At 38.4% G+C, this 16,595-nt stretch overlaps 1 protein-coding gene and 1 long non-coding RNA gene across 5 annotated transcripts in view; one reads left to right on the top strand and one right to left on the bottom strand.

The window, feature by feature from the left end:
• Positions 1-818: 818 nt before the first annotated feature.
• Positions 819-16,595, bottom strand: part of LOC103459143 (uncharacterized) — a 17,160-nt gene continuing 1,383 nt past the window's right edge. The window contains exons 3-4 of one of the 2 annotated variants that reach the window (XR_532684.2): positions 16,240-16,529; positions 819-1,133 (exon numbers count right to left, since the gene is read on the bottom strand). This is a non-coding gene — a long non-coding RNA (uncharacterized LOC103459143). Of the gene's footprint in view, positions 1,134-14,397; positions 14,603-16,239; positions 16,530-16,595 lie in introns of those variants that run through there. The other variant, XR_532685.2, reaches the window with a different exon arrangement.
• Positions 2,689-16,595, top strand: part of frmpd4 (FERM and PDZ domain containing 4) — a 54,022-nt gene continuing 40,115 nt past the window's right edge. The window contains exon 1 of one of the 3 annotated variants that reach the window (XM_008400422.2): positions 2,689-2,777. In XM_008400422.2, the coding sequence (XP_008398644.1) occupies positions 2,704-2,777 (74 nt within the window). In that variant the 5' untranslated portion in view covers positions 2,689-2,703. Of the gene's footprint in view, positions 2,778-6,462; positions 6,634-13,081; positions 13,538-16,595 lie in introns of those variants that run through there. The other 2 variants (XM_008400432.2, XM_008400440.2) reach the window with 2 other exon arrangements.

The raw sequence follows: 16,595 nt of genomic DNA, 5'->3' as shown, positions 1-16,595 counted from the left end.
GGAGCCCTGGGGAAGAGACCAGTGTGATAACGCGACATGTGAACCAGCACTGTATGGCCTCGATAAGGATTTATCAGATACAGAGAGTCCACTAAACAGACAGGGGAAGTGGTGATAAGTGGGCGGCTTTACGTTTGATCTGCTTATTTGGTGCTGATGGAGTTTGGGTAGAGACTCCCGGAAGATTCTCATCAGACATCCCATTATATAATTTCTCAAAGGGATAGGTGCAGCAAGACAAATGCTAGCTTAAGTAGAAAACCCCGGGCACGTTGATTTGTAGAATACCTTTCGCTATACGCTTTGGTTTGTTTCAAGTACAGGCGTAAAACAGAAAATTGCTGCAGTGAAGTTTTAATAAATGTAAGCAGAAATGACAAGTATTTCTGGGGAGTAAACTGAGAAGTAAACTTGGAATGTGCAGAGCATTAAAATCCAAACAGAATGAGCCGCTGCTCACTCCTCTGTCTCAGTCAAACACGTTTCAGAGGGAGTACAGTGCTTTCAGCTAATCAAATTAAAGACTTTGTATCTATCAAATGAACCCACAATAAAATGTAGTTTTTGGTCATAGTTTAACAACATTTTACAGGCTTCAGTTTTGCAAGGCGTTGCATGGCAAAGGAAAATTTCCCTCGTTTTTTTTTATTTTTATTTTTTAGGACAGGGCTTTGGTGTTAATAGATGTCTTCAAAACAAAGTACATCTGTACTATTAAGATTTCACTTTGATAAGTAAACTCACCAAGGGGATCAGCAAATAGTTTCAGCATTTATTAGATAATTCAGAAAGTCAGATGCAAAATAATTTGTCTTGAGTTTGCATGAGTCATCACAGCTGGAGTCGAGAAAAGAAACAAACCAAGGCCGTGAAGGCAGAGAAAAAGACCACTAGATGGCAGTAGAACAAATGCTTAAATTGCTACCGACATGACGTGTGGTTTGTTTGTTGGGGGACAGAGAGGGGATCTGCTGGCTGTCAGTACAGCAGACACTGAGTACCAGGTGAGGGGAGAGGAACAGATTGCAGGTCCATCACAGGCATATGATGTCCATCATCTTCAAAATTCCTTCTGTGCAGAGCTTGTGTTAACTTGTCTTGCTTTACAGATAGGCTGAATTTGTGTACACCTGCTTCAGAGAAAAGAGAAAAGCCTTGGAGAGTCTTTGTCTTGCACAAGTAAGCTTTTTACAGGTAGAATCTCCAAACATCGAATGCATTTTTATCAGGACTGTATGTGACAGACTAAAAGTGATATGCAGTGGAAGGAAAAATCACACATTCTATGATAAATATAGACTGAAAAGTCCCTTTTATTCTGATACCCATTAATAAAATGCATTGCTGCCATTTGCTTTTATAAATTAGTCAATTTTTAAGTAGAGTCCATGTATATCTTATTGGTTTAAATACAGCTGCTCTGTGAAGGCCTCAGAGCACATGAGGTGTAGAGGATCACTGAAATAGAATTTCAAAATAACATTTGTGCGCTTAAATATTTCATCAGTCAGTTTTTATTTGCATGGGCCAAACTGCAAAGATTTTAAGTGTGATTAAATCTCAAGTACAACTCAAATGCTGAGAAAGCTACAATATTTTAGGTGGTTGTGTAGTTTTATTTATACAAGTTGCAGAGATCCTCGTCTCTCTTGGTGGAGAAATCTGTGAAAAGGACAACAACTATTTGCAAATTTAAAGAGCTACAACAGGATACTTTAGATTGAAGCTTTTCATGTCATGTTTAAAGTAAAAAGAACAACATATTAAGAACAGTGCCATTAAAACTAAAAAAGACCGTTTTAAAAATGGATGATCACCCAGTAAAAAATAGATTTCTGCAGTGCCACTGTTTTGTCACTTGTGTGCGCTAGTGTATCTTAGAGCAACGCTAACTGCTTACAGCACTTATGAGCCATCAATAATGTACATTAAAGAGACAGGGAATTTGTCCCATAGGGCCATAAAAACAGAGCTAAACAGCACCTCTTGAACTGTTGCATGACTTTTTGTGTGAATGTGATTAAACACCAGCGTTACTGTCTAAAATTGCAGCAGTTTGGAAAGATATATTGAATATGTTCAAACTTTACCTTAATATGCATTTATAAATCAAAATTTTACCACAGTGACTCATAAATTCTGGGAAACGCAATCATGTGTAACCCTCGCATGCATGCACCCTCGGGGGTTCATGCATTTTCGTCAAACACAGAGTCGTTAGTGTCCTGAAAACTGAGAAATAAAAACAAAGCATCCTCTGAGAAGAGTGCATTTATATCAGATTGGTGGGCTGGTTTTTATTACTCAGATTACCGCCTCTTACATTTGATAGCTCATCTTCTCTACAGTGAAGGATGAAAATGGGAGTAATGGTGAGTAGAAAATGCAATCTGGATGTCAGACAAGCACTTGATTAACCACTTGCAGACGCGGCCTCTGAGTCAGGGCTTTGGCTATCGCCGGCTCACTTTTCCCTCTTAGCCTGATCTTTCAAACATTACTGGTCACGAGGTATTGATTTTTCATCCTTCTCAATATCCTCTTGCCTTTAATAGAATTTACACCAGACTATCAGCTTTTCAAGAAGCCCTCCCCCGCCCCTCACCCTCTCTTTGTGGCGATGCCAGTATCTTCTAAGCCACAAAGAGGGGCACACCGAAAGCTCATCCTTTCATCAGCTCCTAGCTACCTGCGAGAGAAGATATGGAGCCTGAAAACAAAGATAAAAATGAAAGTTGTGTTGCCAGGTGTTTGGAAAAGAACCACGAGGAGCAGAGGTGAGCCAACAGTTGTTTCACTTCTGTTTTTTTTTTTTTTTTTTTAGAAAGACACGAGAAAAGTAAAACCTACTTAAAGAGAAGCGGTTAGAATGATTTTGAAACTTTTGTAACTTTCCCAAGGTGTATTTTAGAAGCAAATAATTCTAGACCACAAGTGATTTCCAATGTATTTTTTTTTGCATCGTAAAATGAATTTAAACAAAAAGTTTGAATTGAGCACTTTTGAGAAATTCAGATTAACTGAAATTAGTATCGATATTTAAATATTGTTACGTATTCTACCTTTTATATGACATTTTTTCTCAAATTTGTAGGAGACTAATTCACCTGTTACAGAAACAGTACATATAGTCTTTAACCCATTACATTATCAGCCTTTGGAAATCTTTGTAGTGACCTAATTTTGAAACTAAATCAATCAATTGAATGTTACACAAATGTACCTAATACTTCTATACAGGGAATTTGAAGATTTGGTAAATCTGGTGCTCACACCCAAAACTAAATTAAATCATCTGTCTTCACTCTGTTCTTCAATACATGTATGGATTCAACTTTCGAATTGTTCCTTTTTTTCTGGCAATTCATATTTAAAAGAAATTCAGGTTTTGTCATTTCAGCAATGTAAAGTCCAGCCCAAATGCTGTAAGTAACAACAAAAAAGAAGAAAAATGTCATTCACTAAACACAAAACAAAAGACCCTTTGTCGAAGCCTATTACATGCCATTTGAGAGATTAAGATAACACACTAAACACCTGATACCGAAAAAAATTTAAGATAAACTCAAATAAGTGTGTGCAGCTTTTATTTAAAGTGATACTTTCCAGCTGTAATAATGGATGAGTGGAATGTGTGATATTTTACCATTTTGCATGATCCCATATGAAAAAGCAATTATCTTCCGTATTGTCAGGCTAATAATTGCCGTAATCCAGGGCATTAGAAACGAGGCGTGCTCTCGCAGAGGTTCTCAGAGAGGCTTGGAGCTGTGCCTGCAGCAGAAGAGTGCTTCTGATGCAAGTGACAGCGCCGACTTGGTGACCTATAGCAGCTTTCCACGGGCGCATCGATTTTTCTCCCACATTACAGATAATTGCTGGATGCTGTGAATCCTATCCTCCCAGGGCAGCAGGGAGGAGCTTCTTTAGTATGTTGACACAGGAGTGGCTATCTGATTTGCAGAATGTGATATCCTGAGATCTCATTGACTGCCACTGACTTCTTTATGCTTCCTGACTTTTCTATATGTACGCTTAACAGCTTGCTTTTATGCCTGGCTTGTTAGCCGTCCCGATGGCTGATATTTAATTGAGCACATGAAAATGAACTACTAGATTCCTTATTTAGCTTTTTAACTTGCTTAATTAATCATGAATAATTATCTACCAGGCAGTCTTCTGATGGCAAGAGTGATAATTATCCTGATTGATATTTTAGACAAATGCGGCAAACTGTAGTACTGGAAGAAATTAGGTTGGCAGTTTTTAATACATATATCTGCAGGCTTTAGTATATGCCAAGCTGCTGCTCTTATTAGATTAATATGCATTTTCCTGTTCTGCATGAAGTGACTCTCATCATTTTATGCAAATGACTGAATCTAGTGTTTGTTCTGCTTCATATAGTAAAGAAAAAGTCACTTCCAGCTCAGTAATGTACTAAAAATGAGCTTATGTTGAATGTTTTAACCATAACTTTAAAATGTTTGGACATTTTGTTTCATCTGTTCTGTATTATATTTTTTTAATTAATCATAAATGCAAATCTCTGTGTTTCAGCTGTATATAAGCCCATACAAAAGTAACCTGCTGAACTTTTTGGAGATCCATGCTCTAGAGGTACAAAGCTGGTAGAACAGGCACATTTACAGAAAAACACGGTTATAAACATATTGACTAAGGGGGCTACTTACAAATACAGGCCATAATTTTATAATTATTAATTTCCAAAACTGACAAGTTGAGTCTAGAATGGTCTGTTCTGGATGAATCTAAGCGGCCACATCTCTCCAAAAAGAAAGATCTTTGTTCCTGTCTGCATTTGAAAACGACAGTCGGGGCTTTTAATGTTTTAATAGAAAATACATTTCTTTCCTCAATGTACGTTAACTTCTGGTTTCAACTGCAAATCATATTAATTCCAGCTCATAACTATGTTCTGGTTTATGATGGACCATCATGTAAAATCTACATAAAATACAGTGAAGTCTGTGATTGTAGTGCAGCAAAATGTAGAAATGAATTAAAATGTGCATTTTGCTTTTCCAAGGAACATTAATGAGAGGATTTTTCAAGATGCACGTTACCTTAAATAGCTTAAAACGAGCTATCCACCCACAAGCAGCGCACAACACATTAAATCAACCCTGTATAGAAACACTTCTTAAATCAAGCCTGCTGTAACCCAGAGACAGCATGCCTAATGTGATTCTTAACTGCAAACACAGTGCATGGTTATTGCTTTCTGCACATCCTCTGTTCTCGCTCGTGTTGCGACCTGTGTGACACAGAAAAACAGGCCACCGATGCAGTGTGCTCTCTGGCCCAGGGGCGAGCGCCAGGCCAAATGATTGGATGGATTCATGAGCAGTATTTCTCTCACCAGAAAGGTCTGCTTTAACCCCACACTGCACTCTGTTGAGGCCATATGGCCGTGCTTAGCTACTGGACATGCAAACAGAGACGGTGCATGCTTTTGGCATGGTGCTCAAACCAGGGTGGCGAAGCCAAATGTCTGAATGTTGCATGCTGTACTGCTCTTATATTTGCAAACTAAACTTTCCCTTGTCAAACGTTGCTTTGTGTACTTGGCATGGGATGTGTTATGCAAGCAGCTCCATTTGCTTGCAGTAGCAGACACGTGCCTCACTTCATAACTAATGGAGGACTGTGAATGCCATTCATGCATGAGAGTCAGCATGGTATTATCCAGTGTCAGCAAGCATGACGTTAAAGTAGAATAGCTGTGGGTTAAAGTGAAAAGAGATGTGAAAATGAGAAAAAAAACATCAAATCACCTGATTTCCCGAGGCGTATAGGTACGATTTCAAATGTAAGATTTTTCGGTGGCTGCGTTACACAGTAAAACAATAAATCTATCTGAGAATACAGTAGAAATAAGCTACCTGATGGCTACTGTGTAACATGGACCTAATTCTGTGGTTTATATAGGATTTAGTTCTGGCTCAGTTAGGGGTGACAGTTGGCAGGCAGACAGTGATAGAGCCTGGATTATGGCTGAAGCTTAATTTCTAAGCTCTCATGGATGATAAAACACATGGCATATTCAAAACGCTTTGTACTTTGGATAAGGAAATATTTCAGATATTATTTTATAATGTTTGTATTACTTAGTTCTGGCACCACTTAAGCGCATTTCAAACACTCTCCGGAGAAGCGTCGATGTAGAAAAACGCCACGACTGAATGTCCGTGAGAGCTTTGTTTATAGCCTTAACCCAGCACAGCCATCCATTGAAGTCCAGCTGTTCCGCATTGATCTCTCTGTGTGTTTTCTGATGCACTGGCCCGGAATGTGATGTTATTTCATTACCAAGGCAGGAGCGACAAGCTCGTTCTCCTCCCTCAGGGCACTGGCCACTCACTTGGACGGGCCCCGCTGCATGTAATAATAACTGGCTTAGTCAGACGCGGCTCAGTTGAGTATTGAGTCAAAATCAAGCCACGAGAAAAACTTTGTAGTCGGAAGAAAGAACACGAGCACTCATCAGTAAAGTAGGCTCAGAAGGCCCGGACAGGAAAAACTGAAACAAGTTCTCCATCAAACTTGATTAGACTTGTCACCAACTATGGACCCGGATGACAGCGATCTTGGCATTTTTACAGTCATTCTGTAAGTAGAGAGTTCTCTGTTGAATTCTGGGCTGAATCAAAAATTATTATTTAGGAGTATTATATCTTCTAATATAAAAGTATATGGAATTCAAGTCTTAACATATAGAGTAAAAAAAGATTTGGGATTTTATAATAGTTAACTTTTTTTGTCCACAGAAAGCTTGTGAATATAACAATGCTTTGACATATACAGTATATGATGACGTGAAAACAATTACGATCCCCCAACAATTATTCAGATTTTCATTATGCAACGCTCATATTGATGTCTAGTCGTTTTAATCTCTGGAAAGGAAAGATATCAAATTGCTGATAAACAAGCAATTATACTTTATTTTATTCTTCAAACTAATACATAAACAAAAAAAATATCTCACAACTGCAAATGTATCTCTAGTTGAAACAATTCCAGTGAGACGCATCATGTAGATATCTACTCTCTGACATTGGCCTGAAGAAAGTTTGCCTCATGCCTCACTTCCAGCTGTGAGCAAGAACATCTTGCATGTTTGGCCTAAGTTGAGCGACTCCTCAACATCTCATTTAGATCCAGAGTTGGGCTTTTATTTGACCTATTTGTTAATTGTCAGTCCGTCCTGGGTGGGTATTTCAGGTGGTCATTTTGGATAACTATCATATTGCAGGATCTAGTTAAAGTAATGTTTTTCAAAGATGGTATTAGGATTTTGATACATGGTCCTGTCTTCTGTATCTTTTTCAATTATGTACATCATAGTTGCAATTAGGTTATTTATCATGTAATGCTATTTGGTTTGCGTCAAACATTCCCTATGTTCTGGTAACGTAATAATACAATTTTACACTTATCTTTCTCTTTGGCAAATCTCAGTTTGGTCTTTATACTTTTGTTGGAACAAAAGCTTCCTCCTTTCACACCTACCATGAAAGTTAAACTTGTGCAGTATCTTTCTGATTATGAAGGCGCACATCTTCAATTGGGGAATGTTTTGAATGTCCTGTACTGATAGACTATTTGTTGTACAGCAGAATGGCTACTTTTAATCTACTACTTCTAATCCTGCTCGGTCATGCAGCGCAACTTTTTATGACTTTGATGTCAGACACCCCCAAACAGACGTTTAATAGCAAAAAATCAATCAATAAGCGTTCAGAAATTGAAAAGTGACATTGTTTTCCTCACTCATCGTCCAACTGTGACGCAGGACTCTCATCCATATTGAGTTGCAAATACACTGGCCACTCAATATTTCTAATATTAGACTATGGCAACACTGTGTTTTGGAAATATAGAGTTAACTTGAAACAAGACCTAAATACCAGGACTGAAAGGACAATAAGCATTTAATGCCTGACAGGATGAGCATTTAAAAGACAAAGAGAACCCACAATATCTCTATTCACAACGAACAAAACAAAAACCTATCGTGATGGCCATGTTTGTGACAGGCCTAAGGCCTCAGGACCATAACTGTCCATAGGAAGGACAGTTATGGTTCTGTGGCAGAAATCCTGTCATTGACTTAAAATCACGTATGGAAACTATTTTCATTGAATATAGTTTAAAAAATAAAGAAATATAAATGGTCTAGAATATTTCAAACATTTTGGCTGGCTCAAGGATCAATATTTGACATTGCTTTTGCAAGTCATTGCCAATGTTATTTTGGCTAAACAGGAGAAGGATTGCTGTAGGTGCATCGGTACAAATTAGATGGACAACTTTCATATACTTGATTGGTGTCATTAATTCCGAGCTAATACAGAGGTTTAGTGGTTACGAATGGACAACAATAAAGGTTCCTGTCTGTGTACCCTAATTTTCTTTAACAGACTAAGGCGAACATCTGCCTCAATCTCAAGTCGTTTGCTTCCCTTAAAAAAATTTGTTCCAGGATCACCCGGCATTTAGCTCCCACCTTCTTCCCGAGATCTCTAATGTTGAAGCAATCATTCCCACCCACAGAATGATGCTGCCACCACAATGCTTCTCTTTGGGTACTGAGTGTAAAGGGTGATGTACAGTGTTAGATTTCCATCACACATTGTGCTTTGCAGAACACATGCGTCCACGTGTATACTGTCCTCTACACAGCTTAAAACTAATTGAAAACGTGACCTATGATGGCTTCTTACTTGGTTGAAAACCTCTTTGGTTGTGGTATATTTGTTCTATTAATAGAAAATGAGTTGAACAATACATGACCTGTCTACTGTGTTTCTTGGTCATCATAATTATTTTTGTTCATTCCTGTTCTCTAGCAAATCTTTGAGGGTTTCACAGAATTACAGCAGAAGGAAATTAGTTGCACTGGGTTTTGCTTAGGAGTATTTTGAAATGTTAAAAAGAAAATTGAAGTTATGGAGCATTTTTCCTGCTTTCAGCTGTGCACTACTTTGTGTTGGGATATCACATAGACTCCCTAAAGCAAACACAAGTGTGTTGTAATCTGAGAAAATGTGAAAAAGCCACAAAGCATTGTTTACACACAGCAAAACATTTCTTACTTTAACACCTACTGGAAGTTTTTGGTAGTTTAGATGGACATATGTAGCAAACATGAGCCCCTAATAATCATTGGCATATTTTATAACTCTTGGGTCATTCAAACACACAGTGTCAACCATTGTGTCCTCATTACAAGGTTTTATTTGCTTCTCCCATAATGAGCTGCTGCCTGCCACTAGTGCAGTGAATGTTACCAGCAGGTCTGGTAAAACTTAAATTAAAAATCCATAATCTGCTCAAAGCATAGCAGGTAGCACTTGACTTCTTATCCCAATTAATCATACCTCTGTATATATTAAAATTCTGCCCTAAAAGCAGTTTAATTCACTGAGTAAATCAGCCACAGCTTCAGCATAATTAGTGTCACACTGAGACATGATAGGTGAGGGGCTGAGGTTCACAAACACACAAAAAACATAAAACCCCTTGGGGAATCAGGTCTACATTTTTTTGCAGTACTCTGCAAAAAATACTTTTCATRCTAAAAATCTAAGAGGTTGGTATTTGTATTTAGTTCCCTTTACTCTGATACCCTAAATAAAATATAGTACTACCAATTGTCATCAGGAATCACCTCAGAAGAACATTAATGACCAAACATTCTCATAAATACAAAGGAAGACAGCGGACTGAACAGGGATTAGGCTGTGGAGGAACTTAAAGCAGGGTTAGGTTACAAAGACTAAGGTCCCATCTGCAGCCCATCAAAACATGGCTGTTCAGCTGTACTGACAAGCCAGACTATAGTTAGAGAATCAACCAAGAGGCCTATGACAAGTCTGCAGGACCTCTAGAAATACACAACTCTATTAGTGGTGCCCTTATAAACCAATTTTGAAGGTTTCCACATGCCATGTCAAGTAGAACTAATTTTTGCCTTACATACAAAAATGTATGTGTGGCAGAAAGCTGGACATAAACCTGAACACTCTACCACCTTTGTAAAACAAGGAGGTAGCAGCAACATGCAAATTTTTTCATGCTATGGGTATTTGGGAAGGTAGTCAGAATTGATGTGAAGACGCAGCTACATATATGGCAGGAAAACCTACAGGAAGTTGTAAAAAAAAAAACAACTTTCAGCTGGTTGACCTTCCAGAAGGACAGAATAGATAAAAGTATAGCCAGAACTACAAAGGAATGGTTTTCTGTAAATCTGAACATGTTCAGGTGTTAAATGACCCAGTCAAAGTCTTGGCCTAAACATATTTGGGAATCTGTGACAAGACTTCAAAATTGATGTTCACGGATGTGTCTCCGGATGTGGTCCCCAACCTTTATAGCAAGGTTGGGGACCATTGCTATAAAGTACTGATTCACTTTGCACTATAAATATTCACTATATAATTTTCCTTTCACTTCACTTCCGAGACCTAATTTTTGTTAATCTTTTACATAAATTCCTAACAAAACAATGGTTTTGGGTGTAACATGACAAAATGGGAAAATATACTAAAAAGGGTGTCAATACTTTTCCCAGGTATTGAATTCAAGATAATGTATTTGAAAATGCAATCTCAATCTGCTTTTGTAATCATTTTAATTGTTTTCTCTGCTGTTCTTTAGCAGCACTTTCCCAGTCGCCACTATGCCAATGGTTTAGCATGTCCTTATTATGTTTTAAGGTAAGCAATGTGATCCAAAAGCAGCGTTTGCAAAATTTAAGCACTGCTGAGTTTAAATAACCAAGTGTCGCAGAATGTCTGAAATCAGCTGTTTTAAAAGGAACTCAGGGAAAAAAAATGGTATCAGCAGGAYAGCAGGGTTTTATCGGTCAAAGCTTCAGCCATAGTCGCCTTAGATCACGCTTTGGTCTGACCCTAATATCCTCTGCCACTCATGCAGGCCTCTGGGCCGCAGTCCCAAACAGACAAACTTAACCGTCCAGAAAATGCTGAATCTCTCAATCCTGCTGCCATCGGACACTGCGTTTTGCGTTGGAAGCAGATCATTGGAGGCAGATCATTGGAAATGCTTTTTTTTTTTATTCACTTTTCAGAGAATCCTTCATGTCTTCTGTTGAATCCTAAAATACATGTTCCAATATTCCTTCTAGGCATGAGTGATCTGCAATGTGCGCGGTTTCCAAATGTTTTTAACATAATGTCTCGAACTGCTTTTTAAAAATAATTGCATCAACTCACATCACAATGTTCCACCACCAATCTGCATCATTTTCTGTGACTGCAAACAAATCCAAGCTTGACTCTGAGTGGAAGTGACAACCTTCTTTATGCTGTGTATCACTCTCAGCAAAGGCACATTGAGTCACTCTCCAGATTCTTACATGTTGTGGCATTTTAGCATAATTCGGTGCTAAGCTTTTACTGTTTCTGCTTGGAATTTCCCCCTAGAAGACGAACATACTTTTTAACTCTTTCTGCCATCAGGTAACGTTTTTACTGATTAAGATGTTCCTTTTTGTGCAGTGCGTTGAACTGAGTTTCAAACTGATTTTAAGCATTTCTCAAACATCTTGATTTTACTGTCTTATAATCAAAGTCTCTTTTTGACAATTGGCTCAGTTCTAACAAGCCATTTGACAGCTGGAGGAAATTGCTTTATAGAAAGTGTTTGATGTCATGTTTGTCTGACTGTGTTTCGCTCCTCTCTGGATCACAAAGGAAGTCATTTGACTACTGTGAAACACTCATTTTATCCAAACTGTTGTAGACACACGAAAAAGTATAAAACATTTAACTTCAAGCAAGAGGTTAAATGGCTCTGTTTTCTTTTTTTTTTTTTTTTTTAAAAAGGATAGAGCTGTGCTGTTTAATTTATGAACGGTGATTCCCACTCCTTAGGGCATTCTTCATTTGATGGTGGGACTGATCTGTGCTGTTTTCTCAGTTATTGCTTTAATTTCTAAGTAATAAGCATTTGATATTGGACATGCCGTCATTTATTAAAAGTATCTTCTTTGGCATCATCTTTGTTTTTATTAGCCGGAAGTGAGCATAGCATTAAGGCAAATAATTATGAACAAACTAAAAATCTAATTATTAAGCCTTAATAAAGAATAATGTGGACCTCAGTAGTGTGTTCACCATCCACACCCATTTCACCACTCAAATAAATTTACCAAACACTACACAGTTTATAGAGAGAGAAAGAAGCAAATTATTTAAATCACTGACAAAACAACATATGCAAAAGGTAAAAAACATAAATAAAAATCCCTCTATGTTAATAAAAACTGTCTCTGCCAATCAACTGCTGAAAAGGCCTTTTGGAGACAGACACTTGGCAAGAAAACATTGAAGAAACACGAAAGATTAAGTTCTTCACTGATGCCAAGACTCCCACCGCATTAAAAGTATGGCTCTAGAAGGCATCTCTAAAGAGTAAGAGGCTTATAGTGTGACTTTCTTCAGAGGATTTTTTTTCTATTTCCCACAGCTTTCTAAATGTTGCAGAGCTGTAAACATGTAAAATTAACACTACATATTACTTGAGTGTAATATTTAGTGGTGGCAGCATCGTTCAGTGGGGATCCTTTCCCTCAGCAGTGTCAGATGCGATGCTGAAAGGTTCGGATGCTCCTCGTGAGTACTGAGAGTGAGCATTTAGCAGCTGAACTACATTGAAAGGTCAAAACAAATGCGCTGTGCAGTACAGGCAGTGTTACGTGCAGCTGTAAGGCAGAGACCTCAGCTGGGGAGGGGGACACATTAGGTCCTCATAACGTAACAGCTGCTCTTGTTGCTCCTGTGTTGTTTTACAGGCACTGTGTGCATGTGCCATCTCATCCATCTGGCTCCTTTTTTTTTTTTTTTCAAAATTTTCGCTCTTCCGGGCAAAACACTAAATGTCTGAGATATGATCCAAGCATGCTTTGGGAAAGGGGAATTCCTGGACACAGGCAGCACCCCTTATTTGCAAATATTGTGCCTCCTGTAGACACACGGGCTTAACAAGCTCTCACATTCCTGTTTCTCTCCCCTCCACTTTCATCTCCCACCAACATCGCCGACCCCCCTCCCTTTCCTTTCGCTCAGGCTCTCTCTGTGCCTCCCTCCAAAGCTGTTGTTACGGTGCGGCTCCCGCACATCATTCCACTGCGATGGAAATTAAATGAAGGTGGCTTAGCACAGCTAACAGAGACATGCTTTGAAGGATGTAACCGGGGGAAGCTGCGCTGCCAGATCCTTTTCCATGGGATGTGGATTTGTGCTGCTGAGGCGAGGACACAGCAATCACTCAGCCATGCAGAGGCTCAGAGAAAACGACTAATCTCTACACCTGACTTCTGGAAGCCTTACTTTTGTTTTTCTTCCCCTTTGCGTTATTTACTGGCGAAAAACAACGCATTACAATGGTGCCGGAGTGAAGTTAATTTTGCATGTGTAGGTTGATTGCAGACTGCAGCACACATGGATGTGTTCAGCTTTGTCAAGATGCCAAAGCTTTCAGGGTGAGTTCGGCTGTCATATATACTAAGCGGACTGTAAATGTGCGTTTACTGGAAACGGTGTTCGTGCGTTTCAGAGGCGTTGCTGTGAAGAGCCACACAGGATTCACATGTTGAGCCGCTGCCTTGGAAATGCTGAGTTAATAATCTTTTGAGGTAGCAAGTTGTGCAGTCATGTATGATGAGGAATGAATGAGAAAGCGAGGTGGATGGCAGTGGGGGCGGATGCTAAAAGCTAGCGTGATTCATTTGTTCTAAACTGTGTGCATCCATGTTCATAAATTTCTCATGCAGAAAATAATTACTGTTTTTTTCTGCACAAGTGCTCAGGATTCCTATTTTCCATGTTAATAATTTTACTTTTTAAAAATCTAATTTCCAAAGTTTTTAGTTCCCTATTATCTCAGTTTTAAAATTATGAACAAAGATGGATGGATGGACTGGTTGAAATTTTAGATAATGGAATAGGAAATAAAATCTGGAAATACAATTATCTTTCCATATTCTGTGTTATTTTTCCATTCAGATTTAGATCTGGGAAAGACTCAAACCTAATTCCATACTTTTGCTGACTTTATCAGATCGTATGGGAAACCTGACGCTTTCAGGGCCATAAAAACATTGAAGTATTAGATGACAAAATGAACTGAGATTCTTTCAATTGTTTAAATGCTTAAGTCAATGTCCTAAGGGAAATGATCATTAAGGAAATGGAGATGCAATTCATTATGCTTGTCCTTACATTGAATAATTCAGCATGATCAGATTTAGCTCATCAGACATATTTAATACATAACAAGTTGTTGAAAAATCACACTTATTTGTTGCAAATAGCTAGAGAGGATCACAAATAAAGAAGGAAAACACTTTTTACACGATTTTCTTCTTAAATATTTTTCATTTAGTATATCTGGTGTGTGAGAAAAGTGGAAAAGACAAATGAATGGAGCTTGGAGGAATAGGTGTTTTCATTGTGAGGAGTGACAACTCACTTTGTGAGCCCATGGGTCTGCCGTTGGACATTAATCCTGCCTGAGGATTAGCCTCCTTCAAAAACATCACAGACCACTGATGGAGAGAACAGCTGATCATTAATACAAGGCGCTGAATGTGACAGAAATTTTATGACACAGGAAAGGCCATTTGGAACGCAATCTCACGTATGAGTCATCAACACAATGTTCTTGCTTTTCTGAGGCCAAGAATATGTAAATAAGAACAATATCGTTGCTCTTTTTGTACAATTAGTGCCACTCACTACAGAAATGGAAATATGCTATGATAGGATAGCATTGTTGTTGGTCTGCCTCCATGCCGGCGTGCATTTTGTGGCTCCCAGTGGAGCATCAACATCACTACTTCCTGTCACAGTTAATAATGCCATGCACTGTTCTCTCTGATCATGAGTTAGCTCTGCTACATTTACACATTTTATGTTTTGTTTTTCACATTCTGAGCTGCCAGCAAGAATTTAACACACGATAGCTCGCTATAAAGGGCTACTAGACAGGAAGACTTCAGCTCCCCCAGACGTCCAGCTTTTCAGAAACAAGAAGCATCAAAATTTCTTCATTTCTCACATTGTGGTGAAATCCTGACAGCATTTCTGTGGTACAGTTTCTTGAATCAAAATTCAAGGCATGTTCTTTTGTGTAGCACATTTCAGCGACAAGGCAATTCAAGGTGCTTTGTAACTTGGGTCTACCTCTAAGCACCTTCACTCCTTTCATGTGTTCTGTGGGTGTTTGGAATGGTTTGCCAGCAGAGCAGCACGGATACGGTAATGAGCATCAGCCTCACAAATCTATGCAGATATTGTCAATTATCTTTGAATTACAAGGATTGCTGAACTCTGATGGACTAATCAAATGAAAAAAAAAAACCTTTAGTGTTCCACAGGGAAAAATTCATGGAGAATTAGTCAACAATAGCTTCTTCCTCATTCATAAAACAAATAAAAGAAAAAAAGGATTTTTGTCTGAATTTCTTGATCGTTCCTGCAGAAACTTGTCACCAGTAGACTTTCATTTTTATTAGCTACTACTGGACGCGCTTTTGCCAGCTGCTCGTCAGGCAGCCAGCTGGGAGTGAGTAAGCATGAAATACGCTGTACTTTGAAACTGAGGCTGTGCAGTAGCACCTTTAACCGAGCACAGCTTAACAGCATGGATAACAGGAATAGATTGTGCAGTCCCAAGTCAGAGACTAGGCTGCTGCTAATAAATTTTTAGTTCCCAATTTTTTGATTGATGAGTTAATGCATCACCATTTTTGTCTAGAAAGCTGTTAGTGCATGTCTGTTGCAATAACATTCTCATGTGTTGGCATACCCCTTGACATAGGTAAAGATTTTCATCTTAAAGTATCACTTCCACAATGACAAAAATAAAGAAAATGATACAGTTTATCTTGTTTGTTCAAAATGTCAAATGTCTGAAAGGGATACAAACAAAAACAGGCCTCAGCATTATATATCCCAGAAAATTATGAAAATATTTTATTTATTTACTGTATGCATTATTTATAAGTTTTTGTCTGGCTTATAATTGAGGAATTTAGAAATTAACAATATCCATGCAAAATTAAATATGTTGTAAACAAGATTTGGTAAGATTTATATGATTAGTTGTGCAAAGTCTTGATGTTAACACAATGTACTTTGAGCTTCATATCAATTTATAACATTATTCACATCAAAAACATACCTGGAGTGTTGCTTTGATTCTTTCATGGTGGAGGAATCCTTAAGTCTTCTGTTGCTGCCTTTTCCATATAGCTTCTCCTCTGATCTGCAGGGCCCAACCAAACCTCCGTCTCACAAAGCATCCCTGGATAGCTCCTCACCCACTCAGCTCCTCTAGACTAGCAGCAGCAATTAGGAAACACCTGGAGGAACTGCAGATCTGCTGAGCTTGTCATACAAACTACTTCTCAGTCCAAAGCTCCAAAGAACAGTTGTAAACGGCATAATGAGAAGCATTGTTGTGATGACATGCTAAAGGCGATGTGTTGGAAAGAGCAGGAGCTTCGTAAATTGACAGGTGTCAAATTTAATTTGTTA

This window comes from Poecilia reticulata, linkage group LG2 (assembly GCF_000633615.1).
Source record: "Poecilia reticulata strain Guanapo linkage group LG2, Guppy_female_1.0+MT, whole genome shotgun sequence".
Classification (NCBI taxonomy): Eukaryota; Metazoa; Chordata; class Actinopteri; order Cyprinodontiformes; family Poeciliidae; genus Poecilia; species Poecilia reticulata.
This window is presented reverse-complemented; position numbering and strand designations above follow the sequence as displayed.